The sequence below is a fragment of the Chlorocebus sabaeus genome, chromosome 12 (genome assembly GCF_047675955.1).
Source record: "Chlorocebus sabaeus isolate Y175 chromosome 12, mChlSab1.0.hap1, whole genome shotgun sequence".
Lineage (NCBI taxonomy): Eukaryota > Metazoa > Chordata > Mammalia > Primates > Cercopithecidae > Chlorocebus > Chlorocebus sabaeus.
Window position 1 is genome coordinate 101,889,362 of NC_132915.1, and position 24,520 is coordinate 101,913,881.

The following is a 24,520-nucleotide window of genomic DNA, read 5'->3' on the forward strand; positions in this document are numbered from 1 at the left end:
CTCAGGTTAGAGCTCATGAACCATCTGGGCAGGCTGTTAGGAAAAGAGAAGCGGCTTCCCAAAGGGTCTGCAGGAGCCCTCACCCACCCCTCTGTCCACACCCCGCAGTGTGGTCATTGAAGGCGTCTCCTAGCTGTTCCCCAACCCGGAGGCCTTGGTCCAGTGGCGTGGCTTCATGGGACCTCGGCTCACTCCCCAGTAGTGGCAAGGGGGGTTCTGTCCTGCCAGATTATCCAGCTCCCTACTCTTGACCACAGGGGTCACAGCCCTGAGCTCCAGGCCCAGCTGCGGGGCCTCCCTCTCAAAGACAGCACTGAACAAGGAATCTGCCTCATCTCCGGGGCATGAGGTGGGCATCCTGGCTTCCCCCTACCCCCAAGGCCCACCTGCTCGTGAATAACCTTCCTCTGGTCCAAGCACTTTCTCGCGCTCTCTGGACCTGGGGCTTCCCGCTGGGTGGGCAGCCTCTCCAATGTCTCTAGAACCATGGCCCAAGTAGGAAGCAAGGACTCCCATGGAGAACATGGGAAGGCTCAGACCACAGAGTGTCAGGCGGCCCCAGGCCGGTGCCTTCCCCTCTGTGACCTCAGCCAGTCCCGCAGCTGCTGGAAGAAGACGTGCAGGGTTTCTAAACCGGACAGTTGCTCAGAATCACCTGGGTCCTTGTCGAAATACCGGCGCCCACACCCACTGAACTACTGCCTGGGGAGGGGCCCCAGAATATGCCTTAGAAAGCAGCGGGCAGCCCACCCTCGTCTTGCGGAAGAGGCCTGCAGGATGGGGCCGTGGGACCCTGAAGGCCCCTCTTGGGAATACAGCGCTTCAGGCCTTGCCGTATGACGTGGGCAGTGTGCTGGGCCCTGCCTCTCTCCTCCTGCAGTGTTTCAGAAGCCAGGGCTGCATTCCTCATCTTCAGGAAACAGATGAGGACATGGAGCCCCTTGTGTAAGCAAGCTGAAGCTTTAGGATTTTAGAAACAGGAAGAGCCTGTATCGTGGCCGAGGCCGTGGGAGCGCCTGAGATGGAAGGGGATGACTGGAGTGCTGAGCCGGGGGTTGGAGAAACAGACAGGTGGGGCTGCAGTGCAGCATCTCCCCCACCTCTCCCTGCCTGTGCTAGGGCCAGGCCCATCCACCTGCCCAAGCCCACCCATCAGTGTCTGTCCACCCCTGCACCAGACTCTTCTCATTGGCCCCAGCCTTGGCCCCTTTAGTTCCCTCCCACCTGTCCTCACCTGGCCTGGCCCAGCCCCCTGCCCTCTGGACTACACCATTCCAGACCCTACCATGATTCACCCACAAGCTCACTAGTTCATGTCTGTCGGTCTGGCCTCCATGCTGGAGTTGCATCCCAGGAGAGGTGGGTGCCAATGTCTAATGCAGGTTTCCCAGCCAGCACAGCACCTGCCCCCCTCCCCCCACGCCTCTCTGGGCCCAGGCCTGATCCAGCACTGCCCAGCTCACTCTGGGACCTCAGGAAGTCAGATCCTTTCTTGGGCTTCACTTTCCTCCTCTGCAAAGCTCGGGTGCTGGGATCAGCCCCTTACTGCCCTTTCTCGTCTGGAGCCTTCTAGAGCGCTCAGTATGAGACCTGGTGTGGGAAGGAGGGAGGAGCCTGGAGGGGCAGTGCACTTGCCTTCCCCTCTGGTGATTAGTGCAGTTAGTACTGAAATCACCTGAGTGTTTTCAAAAAATGCTGGGGTCCCGGTGCCGGTTAAACCAGGACCACTCCTGCCAACCCCAGGTGGGGCGCATGCATCACTGTGGTTAAAGCCTTTGGTTCTGATGCGTAACCAGGGCTCTTTTCACTCTCAAGGCACTTGCACACGAATCGTCCTAGTTGTGAGTAGACCACTAGGTTCTACTGCCCCCTCTTTGCCTCGAAGCTGGGGCTGAAGTGACTTTGCCTCCTAGGTGCTGCTGGAAGCTACAGTTGGCACCTCCTATCGCAGGACACTGGCCTCACTATGAGAAAAGGCTTTTAGAAGCTGCGACTCTCGCACCGTGGCCGGAGACGCCTGCTGCCATCAGTGGCAGGGTCCCCAGGACCACTGGCAGAGCCTCCGGGACCCCTGGCAGAACCCCTGACAGTGACATCTCTTTCCGGAGAGAGGCCCCAGGCCCGGGCTGCCCCGCTGCTGCAGTGGCGGCCTGTGCCCACCAGAGGGCGCAGGCCCGGCGCTGCGCAGCTGGACGGAGCTGTGCGGACCAAATGCTTTTTAATTGAAAATTTTTTTAATTCAAAAAGGATTTGCTGTTTGTTCGCGAGTGCAGGTTTTTCTTATGCAGGAGACTAATGTCTTGAGTAAACAGATCCGGGCCCAAATCCACCTTCAAAGGTACTCGCTGTTTGCCCAAGGGAGTGAAAGGGCTTCCAGAAGCGGCCCCGTCTCCTGGGTAAACACGGCGGGAGGAGCGGGCAGGGACCGCGTCTGCGGGAAGGCGGCCGCAGCCAGAGGGGATTATGTCGCGGGACATATGTTGAAATTTCATTTGGGGAGTTAGGGAAAACAAGAAGGGGGGGTGGGTGGCGTTTTCTCCAGCCAAGATAACCTAAAAAGGGAAAAAATCCCGAGGGAGAGAGGGCGGGGGCGCAATCTGTGCGCCCTCGTGGGGACCGGCGCGGTGCAGGCAGGAAGGGGCGACTTCTCCGCCCTCCCCCGGCCCGGAGGGCCCAGCCATGCCCTCCCCGCGACCCTGTCCCCACTCCTGGCCACAGATGGGGACAGCGGCACAGGGTCCCCAGGACAGCTCCTCTGCCCAGTCAACCAGTTGCTCACAGAGGCGTGGAAGCGTCCTGCTCCCCCGCTCACCATCCAGAAAGCCCCCACCAGGCCCGGGCCTAGGCCCTCTGGCCGTGGACACTCGGTCTGGGGCTGCAGCCGCCCTTCACCTGCTGTCTCTGGCCGGCCAGCCCTCAGCACTCCCTGCCACTCCCAGGAACCCGGACCAGCAGATACAGCAAGGCCTACTGAAGGAGCAGGAGCGGGTGGCCCAGGAAGCCTCCCCCAGCCCCTCCACTGCCCTGCAGGAACCTGGCTCTGGGCTTTCTCCCGAAACTCTGTCATCTGAGATGCTTCACCTCTGCAGGCATCTCCCTGGCATGGCCTTGGAGCATCCAAAGTGGAGTGCCTCCAAGCCATGTCCCACCCCCGCCAGTCCTTCCCAGCTCCTCTCTGCACAGCATGTGGTCTCTGGCCCTTCCCTCTCTGCACACCCACATCCACACCCATTCCCAGGTCCCAGTGATTGGGTCGTAGAATTGTCTAAACTGGTCCCCAGAGCAGCAGCATGGGGTTACCTAGCAGCTATTTGAAATGCAGATTCTCAGGCCTGGCCCCAGACCTATCCAGTCAGAATCTGCATTTGACCGGGACCCCCGGGGACTGGTGTGCCGTTCAGGGTTGAAAAGCCTGCTGCATGTTCTCTGCCGAGCCAGGGCTGATGGCCTAACTATCCACGCCGTAGGCCCTCAGCCCCATTGTCCCCACAGGCAGGTGTGCCCGTGGCGGTCTCCTCTGCACCTTGGCACCTGCTGCCCTAGGTGCTGTTAATTCCCTTCGCCAGTCAGGCCCCAAATCTGCTTTCAAGATGTGAATGCCCCCTGCCCCGCGAAGCCCTCCTTGCCCTCTCCAGTGGTCCCCACGACCCGTGCATGTGCCCTCGAAGGTGGCCTTCATGCTGGGCTGTGCTGGGCATGCCCGCCCCGTCCTCTGCTACCCTGGGAGCCCAGCGCAGGGCGGGTGTCTGTGGGGGCTTGAAGCCAACCAGGGAATAAATTTGCCGCTGTTCCCTGCCGTGCATGTGCCTAGGCGGCCACCAGGTGGCAGTGTCCTCCCAGCCTTTGGCGCCGCCCCGCTCCTCAGCCTCCCGGAGCCGGAGTCTCCTGACCGCGGCCTGTGCCTGGTGGTTGGCGAGCAGGAAAGCGAGAGGGCTGGAGCTGCATGGCGGGTTCTGTGGAGCAGCCAGATGTTCAGTGATAGCTTGCCCAGTGCCAGGGCGTGGCGGGCCCTGCGCTGCCGTTGCTCATTCCATCCTCCGGGCAGGCCTGGATGTGGGCGCATCACCCCACCTGAGAGATGAGTTTACTGAGGGCAGGAGAGGAGAGGAGCCTGCCTGAGTTGTCCTGCAGCCTCGGGTCCTTCCCTCTGCACCCTGCCAGACAGCAGATGCTGTGAACAGGGCTCCCTTTGGCTCGGGGGCCACATGTCTGCTCAGCCCACCTTGCACACGGGGCAGGGCCAGCCTCAGCCCCAGCTGAGACCTGGGTCTGTCCATCTGTCCCGGGTCGGCCTGGGGAACTGTGGAGCAGGGGCAGCCGTGGACATAGTGCTGGGCTTTGGCCGTGGACGTGGCGCTAGTCTGTGGGCATGGCTGCAGTGCTGGGCTACGACTTGCTGGCTGCCACAGCCTCCCCACCAGTTTTCCACTTTAAGGGAAAAAGGGCTCCCATGCCCCTTCATGGTTGGATGGCATTTGGGCCCCACTCTGCCCCTGAAGGCTCAGCCCTGCAGCCCTCCTCACTCATCAGGGCCCTCGGGAGGGCTCCTTGCTACAGGCGGCTCGCTCTGGGCAGCAGGGAGGACTGGGCAGGCCCGGAAGGCCACCTGCTGGTGGGCAGGGCGTGGGCACCCCAGGGCCCTCCCTGGGGCTGGTTGCAGTGCTTGGCCTCCTCCTGGGGCGGTGTGACCCCTACCGTGTTCCTGACGGCCTCCCTTCCTGGACTGCCTGTCTACAGGTGTCCCCCAAGGGGCTGCAGCTCACAGTCAGCTCAGTTACAAGACAGCTCCACTTCCATCTGCTCTCTGCAGGGGAGCTCTTCTTACGGCAATTCTACTGCTAAAACTTTTTTTAATATTTAAAATGCTTGGCCGGGCGCGGTGGCTCAAGCCTGTAATCCTAGCACTTTGGGAGGCCGAGACGGGCGGATCACGAGGTCAGGAGATCGAGACCATCCTGGCTAACATGGTGAAACCCCGTCTCTACTAAAAAATACAAAAAACTAGCCGGGCGCGGTGGCGGGCGCCTGTAGTCCCAGCTACTCGGGAGGCTGAGGCAGGAGAATGGCATGAACCCGGGAGGCGGAGCTTGCAGTGAGCTGAGATCGGGCCACTGCACTCCAGCCTGGGCGACAGAGCGAGACTCCGTCTCAAAAAAAAAAAAAAAAAAAAAAAAAAAATGCTTGAAAACCACTGATCTAATCTAAGTTCCTGCTTCCTAAAATCCATGTGACCACGAGGCTGCCTTGACGTAGGGTTCCAGGCTGTTCCCCACACCCCACCCAGCCCTAGCACCTTGCACCTGTGTCCGGCCAGGCAGCTGCCAGCCCATTTCTGTGGCTGGAGTGCCCTGTGCCCGCTCTGCCCACATTCCCTGCTTTATGTTTGGACACCAAGACCTCACCTGGCACCTAAGTGAACTACAGGTGCTCCCAGCCCCCTCAGAGGTACTTATCCCTTCTCTAAATTTCCATCAGACTTGGAACTCATTTTGGTGAGCCAGGGTCGCTTAGGTAAGCTGGGGTCTCTGGTCTCTGGGTCTCTGGCTTAACTCTTGTCCTCAAGACAGGGAGCAGCAGGGCTGAGCGGTGGAGGAAGGTCCCCTCCCCAGGCAGCCACCCTGGCCCCGCTGTGGCCTGTCAGGAGTCCTCAGCAGGGGTGCCTCTGAGGACTCCGTAAGGAAGGCATGGGGAGGGTGTGGACGATGCCAGGGACAGCAGTGGAGGCCCTTCCCATGTCCCTGGGCACCACCTGGTATTGGTTCTTGCTTCAGCGGAGCCAGCATATCACGGGTCCCCAGAGCCTGGCAGCTGAGACCAGCCTTGGCGAGGTTTGGGGTTGAGAATCTGCCCTCACCAGCAGGGGCACGAGAACTGTCCTGCTGGGCGGGAGGCCATGACAGTCAGCGCAGGCCTGGCAGGTGGGTGGCACCATGACTTTGCACACTGCTGGCGCCAGGCCTGGCCTCACAGGGAGCAGGCAGGGACTGTGGAGGGTACCAGTCATCACCACAGGAGCCTGTCACCCCCACAGGCCTGTCCACACACACACGCCACATGCACAGTTCACGGGCACAGCTCGTGGGCCCAAGAGGGCCAGCAGAGGGCAGGCTCCAGCTGGCACCAGCCTGGCCAGCAGCCCTACGTCAGGATGCCCCATGAGGCAGCCCAGGCCTCTGCCTGCTCTTGATCTGAGGTTATGGAGGGGTTTCCCTGGTGTCCCATGGACTGACTGTGTCTCTGTCCCCACCCGCCCCTGCAGTACGAGTACAGCTTCCGCACAGAGCAGAGCGCAGCCGCCAGGCTCCCGCCCAGCCCCACCAGGTGTCAGCAGATCCCGCAGTCCTGAGGAGCCAGCGGCCACCTGCGGGGAGACCACCGCCCAGACTACTGACGGCAGGGGCTGCTGCCCCCGCCTCCTCCTGCCGCCTCCACCAGCCCTCCCTCCCACACTGCCCCAGCTGGGCTGGCCCGGAGACTGGGCAGCTAAGTGGGCGTGTCCTGTCTTCAGCTGGCCTGACACCCCGGCCTCCCTGGGGATGTTGTTCATAACCATGACTAATCTGTGTGTGCTGTAGTGACCAGCGGCTCCTAACGTGTCTGTGTGATGACCAGTTGTCCTCCAAAAACCTCACTCACCACGGAGTCCCCCTGAGGGCACCGGGCAGTTGCCCCGGCCGCCCAGTGACGCCCACCGGCTCCCTCCGTTCCCTCCTGTCACCTACCAGGGCAGACCCCACTAAGCCGCTGAGTCCCTTCCTGGAAGACCCTGGGGGCCGATAGCTTTACCTAGGACTCTCCAGGGTCGCTGATCCTCCCTGGCCTAGGGCTGCCAAGACCAAGTTCCTCCCTGCAGGATCTCACAGCAGCCCTGAGAAGACGTGGAAGGAAGAAGCCAGTGGCCCCGGCGTGGACCCTGCCCTTTGGACATCCCATGGACTTCTCACCCAGTCGCCTGGAAGTCGGGGAGCAGCACCCCTGCCCCCGGCGGAGGGGTTGTTGTTTTCTGGGGAGGAGGACGGTTGACGGCCCTGCTTGGATCCACCACCAGGACGCTGTGCTCGGCCATGGCGTGCCTCCCCCAAGGGCTCATCTGCGCAACAACCACATGCCAACGATAGCTCCAGGTGCCTCAGCCCGTGCCCTGACCCAGGGACCACAGGGACACCCTCTGAGACGTGCTGGCCCTGGGAGGATACAGGCACACGGGTACCTAGCCCCTCTCGGAGCCAGGCGTGTCTTGACGGTGTCTGCTAACAGGAACAAGTCATTCTGAAAGGTCCCTCTGACCCAGGTCACCAAATTTGGGCCAGAACTGGCATTTCTCCTGAGTACCCACTGGTGCTGGCGTCCTCACAGTGCTGAGCGCCAAGTTCAGCCCCAGGCGCGTTTGCCTAAGCAGTGGTGGCTGCCATCTCTCAGGGCCCGGGCCCTCACGTGAAGGGCTGCCTCACTCTGTGGTGTCAGGCATTGGACTGTGTCCTGATTCCTCAGAATATGGGGACCTGATATCTTTGGGTCCCCAAGAGTTGGCTCTTGGATGTGGGGGCTTGATGCCGTGGTTGGCGGCTGCAATATCTGGGTCCAGGGAAGCCACTGCCTCAGCAGGGACAGCCTCTCCCGCTGCAGGCCCTGGGCAGCCCACAGTAGTGCTAGCTGAGGCCCAGAGGAACAGGAGGAACGGGAGGTAGCGCTGGACAGCGCAGCTGGCCAAGAGGCGGGCGGGGCCAGAAATACCTCATGCACCTGCACCAGCCCCTCCGTCTCCAGGCCCCAGGCCCCTGTGTGGACCCATCTTCCTCCTCTGCCACCCCGATCTTCACTCGGATACCTCTTGATTTCTGTGGATTAGGGAAGCAGCCACTTCTCCCTCCCTGAGACCCGAGGACGCCCCTGGTGGGGGTGGCCTTCTCAGGCCTCCTGGGTAACACAGCAGCAGGACCTTGTCATAGGACTGATGCTGAGCGGGGAGGGGCTGCCAGGCTGGCCGCCGATGCTCCGTTCACATAAGCCAGTGTGGTTCTGGGGACCTGAGGAGCCCCGTGGCACCCACGGGGGGCACTTACGTCTGCCGTGGCTCCTCAGGTGGTGGCCCGTGTGACCAAGGCCAACAACAAGGGTGACTTCCGGCAGGCAGGGGCGGCAGGAGGGCAGAGGGCAGAGCTCTGGCCACTTCTGCCCACTTCATTAGGGTTTGTGAACTTGGTCCTTCGACCTCTTTTCGTGCCCTGGTTGTGAGATCGCCTCTGACAGATAATGCCAGGGGCCCCTCACTCCACTCCCGTGACTGGGAAAAGGCCTGTGGCAGCTCTGCTGGACCCTAGGAGGCTCAGAGGCAGTGGTGTGGGAGCCCTGTCTGCAAGGACGCAGAACAAGCGTGAGGGCGGCTGCAGGAGAGGAAGGGGCTCCCACAGCCCCCACTGACACCCCTGCAGGCCCCTCTCGAGCTGGGGTCCCAGCCAGGTGTCCCCGCATGCCCTCCTGCAGTTGCTGGATGGACAGGACCTCCAGGCCACCAGGAAGAGGACAAACTGCGTGGACTCAGGCGAGCTGGAGCCATCTTCTCCATAGCATTACGGACTTAGCATAAGAGTAAATGACTGTGAACATTGTAGTAAACGGCAGCTTCAGATAAGCAGTGACAGTGTTAAGGACAAGTTGGTGTCTGTGGTAGGTTTTAGGCTGCTCCTAACCCACCATTTATTGCCTTCTGAGAGGTGGGTGAGGACAAGCGTGTGCCTGTGTGTGCGTGTGAGCACGTGTGCGTGTAAGCCCACCTGAGTGGGGCTGGTGCGGGAAAACTGAGGCGTGGAACTCTGGCTCATACCTAGGAATTGAGAGCTTTTCTGTCTTTTGGGAGAGTACTTTTCTCCATGAGCCCTCTGGCCACTGTGGGAGGGAAGGACAAGGTTTCCTTTGGAAATGTGAAGGGTCTTGTCCTCATCCCTCAGGTCCCCCCCACAGCACTTCCCACCACTGCTGCTATCCCTGCCGGCAGCCTCTGTCCCTCCAGAATGGCTAACCAGAGCACACCGTCCCCACCACCTCCCCTTTCTCTCTGGAAAGTTGAAGTGTCTTTCCAGAAGCCTTGGAAATGGCACAAAGGTGATAAGGAGCAGGTGCTTTGCTGCGGGCTCCCTTGCAAATGTATAATTAAGGCCTTTCTTCCCACCCCAAGTCCAAGAACAAATGCCAGCCATGTCCTCCGCCACTCAGAGAGATGAGAACCCAGTGGGGTCGTGTAAAGGAATTGGAGGTCGGTGGGAGGACAAGAGGGACTCCCGTGTTCTAAGCACCTGCTCCTGGCCAGGCTCTAGGCCAGGCTCTCTAAGCACATTTCTCCTTTCATTCCCCCTAAAACCAGAGTGACTTGGAAGTAGATGTTCTTTGCTCCTTGTTAGAGTTGAAGAGGCTGAGGCTTGACCGGCTGCTAAGCGGCAGAGGCGGGGGTCAGCCCCCAGCCCCCAGGCCAGCCATCTGGTCACAAGCCTGTGCTGGGGATGCTCTTTCTGTTTCCAGTCCTGTCACGGACTTCCCAGCCGCCACTGAGCCCTGCCGGTCACCAGGCCACTGCGCAGTGGGTGCTGAGCACAGCCAGGAGTGGCCTACCCGCACTCCTCCACCAAGATGAGGGCCCTCCAGAGCCTACAGGTGTCTGTGGGGAATCCCAGCCTGCAGCTTCTCGGAGAACTGGGTGGGCCTGAGGATGAAGGCAAAGGAGGGCCTTGAGGATGCAGCCCCTGGGCCTGGCAGCCACGCAGCGGCTGAGCTCATGAACTCGGTTCGCGGCCTGCCTTGTCCCCAGAGGCCACGCCAGGCACTCACCCCTGAGCCCACAGCCCCTGCTTGGGCTGCCTGGCACCCTCAGGGCGGCCCCCTCTCCTCCTGCCACTCTGAGCACATGTCGGGGGGTTGCCACCAGAGACGGCTTTGCTTTCCCAGCCAAGGCCATGGAGCTGCTGTGTGACTGTGTCAGGCCTGGACAAGGCCCCTTAGGGATGGCGTCCCCACTGCATATTTATTCAAGGTGACTCTTGTACTTGGCAAGGGAAGTCCACTGTGTGATTGTCTGTATTCTTAATATAATTTGTTAAATAAACGTTTGTTTTAACCTCTTTCCCCAGTTTGCTGTCGTGGTGTCTGAAGCCAGCAGAGGTCAGTGTCCTTCAGGGCAATCCCCCAGCTCTCTCTCCCCCAGCAGGGCTCTTGTCACCACCTGGCCTGTCAGCCTTCTAGAAAGGACTGGTGGGCTTCTTTGCCCCTCGTTTATGAGACGACCTGGTTACAATCAGTGGGATTCTGGGGGATGCAGAAAGTCCCTCTGTTCTCTGGTGGCAGCCCTCGGGGTGCTCCTGGAAGGAGAAAACCCCAGTTTCTGTGAAGGCAGGAGCGGCTCCTGCAAGGTGGCCCCGGCGGGGAGGGCAGGAGTGCTTGGTGCCTTTCACCTCCTACTCGCCCAGGGCCCTTGTCTGGGGGCGCACAGCACGTCGGAGTGTGGGTGGTTTCAATCCTGTCCCACCTGCTCGCCTGCTTGTGAGAGGCCACTCCAGACACCAGCTAAGGAGGCGGGGGTGCCCAGGGACAGGCGCCATGCTCCTTGTGAGGAGCCAACAGCTCAGGTTCCACGATCAAAGCTCTTTGCCTCCTCTTAGCATGCTCTGTGCATCTGGGCCAGACACCGGTCTGCCTGCAGCCCGTTCACACCAGACTCGGGCAGGAAGGAGCTGGAGCACGGCCACCTTAGCTCAGCGCTCATCTCAGGGGCACCAGCCCTGCCTCCGCCGCATCCCAGACCCCCGCTCTGGGATGTCTCAGGTCTCTGTCCCACAGTAGGAGAGGAAAAGCAGCCCAGAAGATCAAATAGGAAACCCGCGGTGCAGACAGAACAGCCGATGCTGGGTTCCAGCTCAGGCCTCACCACTTCCTGACCATGTGGCCTTCAACGGGTCACCTGCGCCCTGTATCTGTCCAAAGGGACACAGTTCCCCACCTCAATGGCTTGCCCTGGGAAGATGGAATGAGGATGCAGGCAGGGCATTTAGCACACACGTGCCAGGTCTTTCTGGGGGGTCCTTGATTCTATGTTATTGTCCACAGAATGTACAGAGTCCCTCCTCTATGCTGGGTCTGGAGACACCAAGGAAGTACAAGTGGTGGTCTTTGGTATCGAGGACAAGGCTTCAAGCACTGCTTGGAAAGGCAGACAGAACAATGCCCAGGGCCCCGGGGCTGCAAGGAGCTGAAATCTACTACACTGGCCTAAGCCAAGGCGGTAGCGACCAGCCCAGGAGGAGGCCCGTGGCGCCCAAGGCAGGTGCAGCCCAGCCTCGGAGGGCCAGCCCGGCAGCCCCTGTTCCTCCTCTGTGCTTCCCACGGGCCTCATGCACCTGAGCCGACGTCTCTCCCTGCGCCTCCAGCTGCTGGTTCCCAGCCTGACCACCATCTCAACCCTAATGCTCCCGGGCTTGCTTTTCCCATCTGCGTCCCCGCCGGCAGTTCCCTGCAGCCTTTCTCTGTGCTTAGCTCTGTCGCTGGTCAGTCACTCCAAGCTCCAGCCACATAGTTCCAGCAGCCACCTGGAGGTATCTATTGTGGAGGTCCCATACTCACCTCGAGCTCAGCACATGCCGAGCTGAACGAACCATCCTATCTCAAGTCCTAAACGGCCCCTCCTCCTCCAACCCTCCCATCTTTGGGATAGCTCCACCATCTCCCCATAGAGTTACCCGTGCCCCTACCTGGAGCCCTTTGGGATCACTCCATTTGCAGCTGGACAGTTCTGTCATCTAACTGTTTTCAAACGCAGCCACTATATTCTCTTGTTGCTGCTGTGGTGTTAGTTCTGGCCTCAAGTCCTCTCATTTGGATCGCAGCATCAGCCCCCTAGCCACACCTGCCTCCCACATTGCCCTGTCATTCATCCCCCACACAGCCCAGATCCACCCAGCAGGACTCCTCCACTTACCCTGCCCTCATTACCCTAGGAATGAAGGCTGAGTCCCCACGAGTCCATGCCCCTCCCTCCTGGGCCTGGCTCACTTCCCACTGATGCCCCTGCTGAATTATTTGCAGTTCCCCAAACCCTTACCTCTCATATGCTTCCCTGTGTTTACACATACTATTCCCTCTGCCTAGAATGCTTTTCCCTCATTTTTCTACCTGGAAAACTCCTATTCATCCTTCAAGACCCTGTTCCTGCACCTCCTCTATGATGTCCATCCTGATGTCTCGGAGGCAAAGGTATTTTCCCATTCAAGCTGCCTGTGCCTTGCACACGGGACCACATGTCGCTGCATTGCAGCCACCTGTACCTCTCATTAGATTATGTGCTCCTGGAAGAAAGGGTCCATGTCTCTGTCTCATTTCTATTTTTTTCTTTTCTTTTTTTTCTTTTTTTTTTTTTTAGATGGAGTCTCATTCTGTTGCCCAGGCTGAAGTGCAGTGGCGCAATCTTGGCTTACTGCAACCTCCGCCTCCCAGGTTCAAGCGATTCTCCTGCCTCAGCCTCCCGAGTAGCTGGGACTATAGGCGCCTGCCACCACACCCGGCTAATTTTTGTATTTTTAGTAGAGACGGGGTTTCACCATATTGGCCAGGCTGGCCTCGAACTCCTGACCTGGTGATCCACCTGCCTTGGGCTCCCAAAGTGCTGGGATTATAGGCGTGAGCCACCGCGTCCAGCCCCATGTCTCATTTATTATGCCCTCCCCCACCACTGTATACCCAGAGCACCCAGCACAGGCCTAGAAAAATGGTGGACATCAGCAAATGCTCTCTGGATGAATTCCTTAGAGTGGATGAAGTAGACAGATGAACTAGACTCAATTGCTGAGGAACCCCTAAGGACAGACACCAGCGATACAGGGCCCGTGATGACCAGCAGCAGGCCTCCTGCCCTGATGCTGGCCCCAGAGAGATCAGACGAGGATGTGAAAGCTGAGCCTTGTCTGGTTCATCTCTGAAGCTGCAGGACCCAACACAGGGCCTGACTGCAAGCTGGCATCAGTCCATGGTGGTGATGGTGGGACAGGAAGGTGAACTGCATGGGCTGCTGTGTCTCTAGAACCCAGCTCTGGGGGATGCCAGAGAAAGGGAGGAGGTGGATGGGTCACAAGATCCAACACTAAAATGGCCAGGGGCTCAGGTCTCAGGGACTGGAGAATTTCAGAGATAAGTTGATTCCAAACTAGATATGGATAATGCGCATTAAAAAAAAATTAGAAGCATGGCTTGCTTCATGAACATGGGCATCAGAAGCCTCAATAAAGTCTTTTTTTTTTTTTTTTTTTTTTTTTGAGACAGAGTTTATCTCCAGTCACCTAGCCTGGAGTGCATTGGCACGATCTCGGCTCACTGCAAGCAACCACCGCCCCCTGGGTTCGAGCAATTCTCCTGCCTCAGCCTCCTGAGTAGCTGGGATTTCGGGTGCCTGCCACCTCATCCGGATAATTTTCTATTTTTAGTAGAGATTTACCATGTTGGCCAGGCTGTTCTCGAACTCCTGACCTCAGGTGATCCACCCGTCTTGGCCTCCCGAAGTGCTGGGATTTCAAGTGTGAGCCACTGTGCCTGGCCAGGAAGCCTCAGTAAAGTCTTGAGCAGAGTGAAAGATGGTCGGGTGCCTAGATGACAGATGACAGAGGTCAGTTTTCTGGCTGTGCCCATTCATCCCTCCCACGTTGCCCTAGGTGGGCCATTTTCATCTATTTGCAGGCTGGGGAGGGGTGTCAGCAGAGGGAGCACAGGCGGGCAGCTGCCTGGCCCTGAGCCCCCTCCTCCCCTCACCCCACACCTTGGGTCATGTTGCTGCAGAGATGCAGGTCTTGGGAATGGTGGTGTGGGGGCAGAGGTCTGTGAAGGCCCTGAAGGCTGGACTCCTGATGGGGAGGGCACATGGGCAGAGGTTGGCACAGGTTGGAACACCCAAGACACATCCATCCCCAGCCTCCTCATCCTTCTCTGGAGCGGGCACAGGGTTCTCAACTTCAGCTGCACGTTAGAACCTTCCGAGAGTGGGTTAGAGTTCCTGTGCCCAGACCCACACCCAGACCAATCAAACAAGAATCTCTCTCTGCAGGAGGTACCAAGGATTCAGTAGTGTTCAAGCTTCCGAGGTGATTTCAATGTGCAGCTGAGAGTAAGAACTCAATTCTGCCCGGGCTCGGTGGCTCACGCCTGTAATCCCAGCACTTTGGAAAGCTGAGGCAGGTGGATCACCAGGTCAGGAGTTCGAGACCAGCCTGGCCAAGATGGTGAAACTCCATCTCTACTAAAAATACAAAAATTAGCTGGGCGCAGTGGCAGGCGCCTGTAATCCCAGCTACTCGGAAGGCTGAGGCAGGAGAACACTTGAACCCAGGAGGCGGAGTTTACAGTGAACTGAGATTGTGCCACTGTACTCTTGCCTGGGCAACACAGCAAGACTCCATCTCAAAAAAAAAAAAAAAAAAAAAAAAAAAAAAAAACTCAATTCTGACCTTTCACCACTTCCCCAGTTACATGTTACCAGTCAGTGGAGCTGAGTCCCAGGGAACTATGAATTCCCAGGGGCAGGTGGGAGAACAGACACCAGAAGAGCTCATCCACCAAGGGAAGACAAGAAGCTGAGCAACCCACACCAGCAGAAGCAGAAGTCATAGATCAGCCAGAGCATGAGGTAAATATAAACAAAAGGCATCCTCCAAGAGATGTGGGAGGACCCTGGCAACATTGAGCAGGGAGTTGTTTAGAATAAGAGCCTGTCAGTTTTGAAATACTGACAGACTTAGAGAGACAAAAACAGATAAGCTAGTAACTGCACTTGAAGATTTTAACCCACCTCTCTCAGAAACTATAGTCAAACTGCCAAAATATGAGCAAAGATATAAAATGTTTGAATAACCTGATTAATAAGCAGAGAATTTTCAACCCAGTGTAGATCCCATATCCTTTCAGAATCAACTATGTACTAAGCCACTAAAGAAACCTCAATAAATTCCAAAGAGCCAACATCGTATCTAAAACCATCTATGATCATACAATGAAAAAATAAGAAATGTAAAGCAAAATGATAGCTTTTTAAAATGACACATGATTGGAAAATGCACTACAATTAAATAAGAGGAAGATATAAGGGAAATTATTAACATCTTAGAGGAAAATAATAATGAAATCACTACATATCAAAATTTGTGGGAGGCCAAGCATGGTGGTTCACACCTGTAATCCCAGTACTCTGGGAGGCCAAAGCAGGAGGATCACTTGAGGCCAGGAGTTTGAGACCAGCCTGGGCAACATAGTGAGACCCTGTCTCTACAAAAAAAAAAATTTTTTTTAAATAGCCAAGCATGGTGGTGTGCTCCTATAGTCCCAGCTACTTGGAAGGCTGAGGCAGGAGGACAAGCCCAGGAGTTTTAGGTTACAGTGAGCTATGATTGCACCACTGCACTCCACTCTCCTGGATGACAGAAACCCCATCTCTAAAAAATTAAAATTAAAATTAAAAAATTGTGGGACATGATTGAAGCAGTAGAGACAATGAAATTTACAGTTTAAATTTATCCAAAAGCAAGAAAGATTGAACATAAACAAGCCACGCTTTTTACTGAGGAAGATAGGAAAAGAGCAAAAAATAAATGCAAAGAAAGAGGAAATAATGACAATACAAAGAAACGATGAAGTCAAGCAAACAGAAATTATGAACAAAGTCAAAATTTGGCTCTTTGAAAAGACTGAAAGAGACAAACTTCAGATAAGGAGAAAGAAGAGGGAAATAAGAATTAAAACAAAAGATAACTGCAGATATAACAGTTAACTAACAAGAATAATATTAGTAACCATGTATTAATTACCAAATATCTGGAAAAATATAAAATGTCAAAATTGGTATAAGAAAACTAAACACCCGGGCATGGTGGCTCACGCCTGTAATCCCAGCACTTTGGGAGGCTGAGGCAGGTGGATCACTTGAGGTCGGGAGTTTGAGACCAGCTTGACCAACATGGAAAAACCCCGTCTCTACTGAAAATACAAAATTAGCTGGGCGTGGTGGCACATGCCTGTAATCCCAGCTACTTGGGAGGCTGAGGCAGGAGAATCGCTTGAACCCAGGAGGCAGAGGTTGTGGTGAGGTGAGATTGCACCATTGCACTCCAGCCTGGGCCACAAGAGCAAAACTCTGTCAAAACAAAAAAGAAAGAAAGAAGAGAAAAGAAGAGAAGAGAAGAGGGAGGAAGAAAGGAAGGAAGGGAGGGAGGGAGGGAGGAAGGAAGGAAAGAAGAAAGAAAAAAAGAGAGAAAGAAAAAGAAGGAAGGAAGGAAAGAAAGAAAAAGGAAAGAAAAGAAAGAAAGAAAAAGAAAGAAAGAGAAAGAAAGAAAGAAAGAAAGAAAGAAAGAAAGAAAGAAAGAAAGAAAGAAAGAAAGAAAGAAAGAAAGAAAGAAAGAAAAAACTAAACTATTAAACAATGTAAATAAAATTGGGTGCAGCACACTAGCATGGCACATGTATACATATGTAACAAACCTGCATATTGTGCACATGTACCCTAGAACTTAAAGTATAATAATAAAAAAAAAGGACAGAGATTGAAGTGAAAAAAATGTAAATAAAATTTAAAACCCTTTCCTCAAAATATCCCTGGGACCAAATCATCATATGGGTGAGTTTACTCGACTCCCAAGAAATGACATCCCTTTTCTGACACAACTCATCCTAGAAAATAGGAAAAGGAGTAAGAGGCAGCCCAGCGCACCTTAAAAGATGAATGGATTCCAAACCAGATAACGACAATATACAAACACACACAAAAATTAGAGATTGGCTTTGCTTTATGAACATGGATATAAAAATCCTCAACAAAATATTATCTAACTGAATTCAGCAGTATATTCAATATTCATTCATTAAGACTGAGTAGGGATTATCCCAGGAATGCAACAATGGCTCACAGTGGAAAGTTCATTAGTGTAATTCATCTCATTAATGGACTAAAGGAGAAAAATGTCACAATCAATTGATGCAGAAAATGTATTTGGTAACTGTCTTACCAGGAATTCTCTTCAAGATAGAGACAAGTCAAGTGTGCCCACTACCGTCATTTCCTCAATGTACATTGGTGGTCCAAGCCAATGCCATAAGACATGAAAAATAAATTAAATATAAGCATTGAAAAGAAGAGACAGAGTTGTCATTCTCAGCAAGCCATGTAATTATTTACATAGGAAACCTAACAGAATCAACAAACTATGAGAACAAATGGAAGAATTAGGCAAAGTTGCCAGATATAAAAGCAACTCCCATGACTGGACGCAGTGGCTCACACCTGTAATCCTAGCACTTTGGGAGGCCAAAGCGGGTGGATCACTTGAGGTCAGGAGTTCGAGACCAGCCTGGCCAACATGGTGAAACCCTGTCTCTACTAAAAATTACAAAAATTAGCCAGGTGTGGTGACAGGCACCTGTAATCCCAGCTACTCAGGAGGCTGAGGTGGGAGAATTGCTTGAACTAGGAGGTGGAGGTTTCAGTGAGCTAAGATGGCGCCATTGCACTCCAGCCTGGGCAAAAAGAGTGAGACTCTGTCTCAAAAAAATAAATAAAATAAAATAAAAGCAAGCCCCAGAAATAAGTAACATTTCTCTATGTGTCCAACAGCAACTAGGAAATAAAACAGAAGATAAGAGAACCTTTCATATATACATAAAGTATTTAGGAATTAGCTTAACAAAAACGGCCAAGACCTGTATGAAGAAGATTTTTGAACTCTTGTAAGAGACAAAGTGTATCTAAAGAAACAGCAAGATACCCTATGTTTATGGATGGAGCAGCTTAACATTCCAAGACCCCTTTCCACTAGAACATTCTAAGTGCCTTAAGATCAGGAATCTTTGTTCTTCATGTAGTCCTCTACGAATAGGGGAGTGTTTGGCACAAAAGCGGCCCTTGTTAAATATTTATTCATTGAATTAATGTGACGATGCCAGTTTTTCTCAAATTGCTATATTCAGCTCAAATCACAATTTAAATGAATCATAATAAAAATCACAAATTCTTTTCTAAAAATAATTTAAGCAAGAGTTGCGGAGAGACTTGACAAAGTTATTCTAAAATGCATGTGGAAGAATAAAAGTCCACACTAGTTAAATAATTTTGGAAAAAAAAAAAAGAATATAGTAGAATGGGGATTCACTCTTCGGGATACAGACACTGCAAATCTAATGAAAACAGTGTGGTGCCTTTCTAATGTAAGGTGTTCACCACTGGGGAAACTGGATGTGGAATTTATGGAGGCGAGGTTTTTCTGTAAATCTAAAATGGTTCTAAAATTTTTAAAAAAGGCCAGGCGTGGTGGCTCATGCCTGTAATCCCAGCGCTTTGGGAAGCCAAAGCAGGCAGATCACCTTAGGTCGGGAGTTCGAGACCAACCTGACCAACATGGAGAAACCCCGTCTCTACTGAAAATACAAAATTAGCCAGGAGCGGTGGTGCATGCCTGTAATCCCAGCTACTCGGGAGGCTGAGGCAGGAGAATCACTTGAACCCGGGAGGCGGAGGTTGTGCTGAGCCAAGATCGCACCATTGCACTCCAGCCTGGGCAATAAGAGCGAAACTCTCTCTCCAAAAAAAAAAAATTAAGCAGTGTGGCACTGATCCTGAAATATGATGATACATGGGTTGGGGAAGGTGGCTCATGTACCGACGTGTGTACACACTGCTGGGGGAAATATACCTACAAGTAGAGTTAGTTGGATCACAAAAGAGGCATATTTGCAGAATTCGTAAATATTTCCAAATAGTCTTCTAAGGTGGTTGTAGCTATTTACACTCACCCCAGCAATGACAGTTCCAGTTGTTCCACATCCTTAACAAAATTTGATATGGTCCAACTTTATGATTAGCAGTGTTAGCAGATGTGAAGCTGTATTTCATTGCATTTGAAATTTGCATTCTCTTGTTGACTAATGAGGTCGGGCACATGTTCCTATGTTTATTGGTCACCTGTGAACCTTCTGGTAAGTCTTTCACCCATTTTTCTATTGAGTGTTTGTCTTTTCCTTGCTTTACTCCTTATATTCTTTATGTATCCTGAAAGTGAGCCCTTTATCATATAAACACGCAATTATCTAGGCTGTGGCTTGCCTTTTCACCCTCTTAATGGTGATTTGGTTTGGTTTGGTTTGGTTTGTTTTTTTTGAGACAGAGTCTCACTCTGTCACCCAGGCTAGAGTGCAGTGGCACCATCTCAGCTCACTGCAACTTCTGCCTCCTGGGTTCAAGCGATTCTCCTGCCTCAGCCTCCTGAGTAGCTGAGATTACAGATGTGTGCCACCACACATGGCTAATTTTTGTATTTTTAGTGGAGACGGGGTTTCACTATGTTGGCCAGGCTGGTCTCGAACTCTTGACCTCCAGTGATCCACCCTCCTTGGCCTCCCCAAGTGCTGGGACTACAGGTGTGAGCCGCCATGCCCAGCTCTTAATTGTATCTTTCAGTGAACTGAAGTTATTAATAAACATTGACCAAAGGCTGGGCACAATGGCTCATGCCTATAATCCCAGCACTTTGGGAGGCCAAGGCGGACGGATCACCTGAAGTCAGGAGTTTGAGACCAGCCTGACCAACACGGAAAAACCCCATCTCTACTAAAAATACAAAATTAGCCGGGCGTCGCGGCACATGCCTGTGATCTCAGCTACTCGGGAGGCTGAGGCAGAAGACTTGCTTGAACCGGGGATTTGGAGGTTGAGGTGAGCCAAGATCGCGCCATTGCACTCCAGCCTGGGGAACAAGAAAGAAACTCCATCTCAAAAAAATAAAAAAATAAAAAACATAGTCCAATTTTCAATCTTTTCCTTTATGATCATGCTTTCTGTGTCTTGTTTAAGAATATTTGCCTATTCTCCCAAACCCCTTAAAAAAAATGTTTGGCTTTTTATCCTGCCAGTACCTTCCCTGGAAGATGAGTGAGGAAGGGTTTCAGGAGGAGGCAAGGTACGCCCTGAGCTCTAGAGGGGGCCGGACTGGGATGCATTGCCCAGGGAAGGTCAGCAAATGTCAAGGGGGGAGGTATTTCATTGTTCACTGGGCATCGGCAAACGTTTATGGAGGACAGCAGGGGTAGCCTTATGTGTGTCATCACCACAGTCCTGCAGTTAGGGATGTCCCATTTAGCAGATAAGGAAACTGAGGTTCCAGAGAGTGAGTGCTCGGAAGCACACAGTCAGACGGGGCACCTCAGGGCCTCCAGCCCAGGCATGTCCAACTTCAGTGCCGCTCCCGTGCACGGCCTGGATTATGCGCACCTAGAAGGAAGTGTCCTGTCCTGTGGGGTTAAGGTGAGGACGGCTCATGAGGTCAGACAGGTCCAGATCAGGGCCCAGCTTAGTCACTTCCCTTGATGTGCCCCTGGGGCTCTGGGATAACAGCAGCCAACAGCCAGCAGCCAGCATCAGGGCTTTCTGGAGGAGGAATTAAGCAAACCCGTTACATGCTTGGCCTGGGGCAAGGCACATGGCCTTGTGGGAGTGCAGCAGAGGGCGTTTGGCCATGGGGAAGCCCCACCAGACCCTCCACGGGCAGGAAGGGGGACTGAGGGTCTGAGGTCGTGTGAGCTGCCTTCTCCCACCTGTTCCCTGGCATTGTGCAGATTCAGGAGCACGCTTGGAATCTGCTTCCAGGCTGAGCACCCGCGCCAGTTCGCTCAAGAGAGCTTCCTGCTGGGGAAGAGGAATGATGTGGGGCCAGGCCTCCAGCACCCCACCTCACTGACTGGGGGGAGCTCCCTAGGATGGGTCCTGGCAGGTGCCAAGACCACCTCTCGCAGGCCCAGGAAGAGGCACTTTGCAGCGAGGCAAAGCCCCTTGGAGTCCCATTACCCAGCGCAAGGGCCCCAGGAGGTCTCTGGCCTGCTTTCTACCCTGGAACATGAGGGTCCTGACACCTGCCTTTCTAGGTTGCCGGGCAGGGTGGACCTCCAGAGCCGCCCCTCACAAGGCCCCTCCCACCGTGACCCCGCCCCGGGCCCCGCCCCCAGACACGGATTCTCACGCGGTCCGGCCGCGCGGGGGCGCTCGGTTCCCCGGCCCTCGCTGGGCCCTGCGGGAACGCCCTGGCCGCGCGCTGGGGATGCTCGGACCCCGGCAAACACCAGACGGAGGTCCGCGGACTGGCGGCAAATCAGTCCCACGGCACCGCGCCGCGGACGTGTGTTTGGAAGGAGGCTCGCCCGCCGCGCGAGTCCCCGCCGCGCGCCACCGGGCTCCAACTCCCTGCGGCGTCCGGACAGCGTGGTCCCGGGGCGGCTCCCACGGACTGCGAGGCCGGGCCCAGCTGCGCTCGCCTTGCTTGGGAATGCGGGTCGGCTGGGGAGGCCCGAGCAAGCCCCCCAGCTCCACCTGCCCTTAAAGGGTGGACTTGGGCAGTGACATCAGGAGCCTCAACATTCGCATCCGGAAAATGGGGAGGTCAACAGTCCCTCTTTTAAAAGGTTGTAGAGAAAGTTAAAGATGTATTGCCCAGCTTCCAGGCCTTAGGCAAGCCACCTGCGCCCCTCCCTGAGCCTCAATTTCCCCCGCTGTAAAATGGGGATAAGAAAAGTCCTCCCGTCGGAGAGCCATTGTATAATAAGATGAGCTTGGCCCACGCTGCTGGGCACCCTCTGAGCTCTCAGTAAATGGAGCTATTGGGGTTGTGCCCGCTCAGCAGAGGCCCCACCTGCAGTCCCAAGCCTGTGCCCCAAATCCCACGGGTTGTCATTTAGGGACCCAGGCCCCCCAGTTTGGGAGCTGGTGGCTTAGAGTGGGTGCTCCCTCTGGTGCCTGGCTGGAGTGGCGGACTCGCTGTGCAGCCACGGGTGTCTGGGCAGGAGGCTTGGCGGCAGTGCCCCTGCCCTGGCTGCCCTTCAGGGCCCGCTCTGGTTGAGTCACAGGGCGAAAACACTCCGCTTTTTGACACCATCCAGAAAATGAAAATGTCCCAGGCGCCTAATCTTTCCCTTCCTTTTGGCAACTTAAACTGCCCTGAAACACAGCCAACATATTGAACGCAGTGTGAGCGTCCACACCAGTGTAGGCCTCCCGCAAAGCCAGCCTTGGGGACTCGTGGAGCAAAGCCACGTTCCTCTGTCAGACTCTGCCTTGCTAGGTATGGAGTGACCCTGGCCCCCACCAGCCGGCATCTCAGCCGCCATCTCAGCCGCCTTCAAACCCCCCGACCTGAGGGGCACGCCAGGAACTCTGACTTCCTTCCCAGCCAGGGCTATGCTGCCCCCACTCCCCCCCAGAAAAATATTTGAAATGGTCTTTGACTGAAATGAGATTAATCCTCAGTTCCCTGACAGTGTCTTTGGGCATGTGTTTTTATAACCTCCCTTTCAAATGAGAACCATTTGTCCCGGGGAAGCTGTGGAGGCCCTGCCCCAACTGCTGGGCCAGACATCACCGGCACCTGATTGAATGTCACGGACAGTGCGAGGGGTCAGGGCTGAGGTGAGGGCCGTGTACTCAGGGCCAACTGTCCTCTGCTGGTCTCTGCCTGAGTCCTCATCTCCAGCCAGTGGCGTAAACTAGAGGATATGAATTCCAACCTGGATTCCCCCTACCAGCACAATATGCCCTTGAGCCAGTAGCTTTACCTCTCTGAGCCTCACTTTCCTCATCTGTAAAGTGGGGGAGATGATAGCCCCTGTCACCCAGGTGATGGACACAGCCTAGTGCCTGAAGACAAGCCACGCTTGATGTTTGATGAGGCTTTTGAACACAACCTCAGCTCCCTCGGAACTCCTGGTGGGAGGGCAGAGTACCGCCAGGCTGGGACCTTCCAAGGGCCGCAAACGTTCATCCTAAATATGGTTCGAGTCTCCTACTTTTCCAGACTTGCCCCTAAATGAGAGCCCATCTCTGCAAAGAACCCGAGTTGCTGCTGCTTGCCTGGGGAGAGAGCTGTGCATAGAGGTGCCACCATGCTGGCTCTTTAATTAACTCTGAGCCCTGGCTCGGTGGCCTCCTCTCCTGGCACAATTCCCCGCCACCCCCACCACTCCAGGTCCTGTTTGAAGTCTGCAACACCCCCCCTCCCCCCTTTCCTGCCGTCCCTGCTTGCTGAAGCAACTACAGCCCCTTAGGGCTCAGCTGGGAGGGATTTATTAGAGAATTTCAATCATGGGGTCTTGGCTCAAACTTGTTGCTTCCTCGAAAATCTCCCCAGAAGTTGGCTACATGTGAAACTGAGGCATGAAGGAAGGACTCGGATGATCTCAGGGTTCGGAACTCCACCTGGGCCTGTCAGAGAATTCATAGCTCCTCACTTGAAGGAAGAGAGCACAGAACAGCAAGAAAGATGCAGGTTCCTGGGACGATGTGGAGGTACCGGGCTTGGTTCACTTTTAAGTAGCTGCTTAGAAATAGTGTTTGAGCTTTGACCACCACTCCTGCCCCAACCATGACCCTTGAGTACAGGTGTCTGATCTCTGCGGTGTAAACCCCCATTGGTCTTGGGGTGGGAAAGCGTGGGATGGAATCCAGGTTGAGAGTCCTGAACGGTGGTAGAATCAGGGACCAAAGCCACGCTGATGTGCCATTTTTCTTAATCCGTGTGGCTTCCCTCCCCAAAGGCATTCCCTGGGCAGCTTTCAGGCTAAGGAGCCCACGCCCTTCCACGGGAGCCCAGCCAAGAAGGGCCCGGGACAGAGGCTCCATGCATGGTTCATTTTCCTCCTGCTCTGGGCAGGGCTGACTCATTCCATTTCTCAGAACAATCTTCGCAATGATGGATAAGCTGAGGCCCCAACTGCCGTGGCTCTGGGGAGAAAAACCATCTTTCGCAGTTTCACATGAGCCTACCACTTCTTTCTTAACAAGTGCTGAAAGCGGCACAAACAGAAATACCCCGGGCTCCCATGACCAGGGAGATGACCATATCAGGCTGCAGGGCTCAGGAATAGGAACTAGCCGGCCGTGCGGCCCCAGGGCGAGGTGTCCGATTCCCTCCCAGGATGCTCGGCCAACTGCGCTTTGAAGCCGTGGCTGAGGGTGCCGCGCTGGGGAGGAGTGGGACCGGGGGCCGGGCCTCCCCTGCACGATGTCCACAGATTCCCTGAGATAAAGGAACCGCAGCTTCATCCAACTTGTGCTGAATCGCTCTTTTCAAAAGCCCTTTCAGATGGTTTCACTTCTCTGCCCGCTTTGTTGAAAGATGTAAAAATTTCAAACCACCACAAAGTAAACATTTCAAAACCCTCTCTTTTCCAAATCAGTCACATTTTCAAAAAAAATCTCTTGAATTCCATCCCCCGCACCCCACTTCTTTTGCTGTCTTTGGAGTGTTTTTCATTAATTTAGAAGCAGTCCAGGTAAAGCTGGTGTTTTCGAGCCGTGTTTTACGGGCGGGAAGTAGCTTTGTTATTTAGTAGATGTATTAGATAAGTCGATGTCTTGTCAAAATCAAGCAGGTTTTCTTTATTAGGGTGAAATCGTAATGAACTCATCTGCTTCTAATATTTATAAAGAGAAGAGAGGCCATTAATTCTACTGCTTGTGAATAAAACCATC

The 24,520-nt window shown here is 54.5% G+C and overlaps 1 protein-coding gene across 3 annotated transcripts in view; it reads left to right on the forward strand.

Annotated features, from left to right (window-relative positions):
- The window catches only part of MVB12B (multivesicular body subunit 12B), a 176,270-nt gene extending 169,713 nt beyond the window's left edge, over positions 1 to 6,557 (forward strand). For all 3 annotated transcript variants that reach the window (XM_008006225.3, XM_008006226.3, XM_037994065.2), the window contains one exon: positions 6,260 to 6,557. In XM_008006225.3, the coding sequence (XP_008004416.1) occupies positions 6,260 to 6,346 (87 nt within the window). In that variant the 3' untranslated portion in view covers positions 6,347 to 6,557. The remainder of the gene's footprint in view (positions 1 to 6,259) is intronic.
- Positions 6,558 to 24,520: the final 17,963 nt, after the last annotated feature.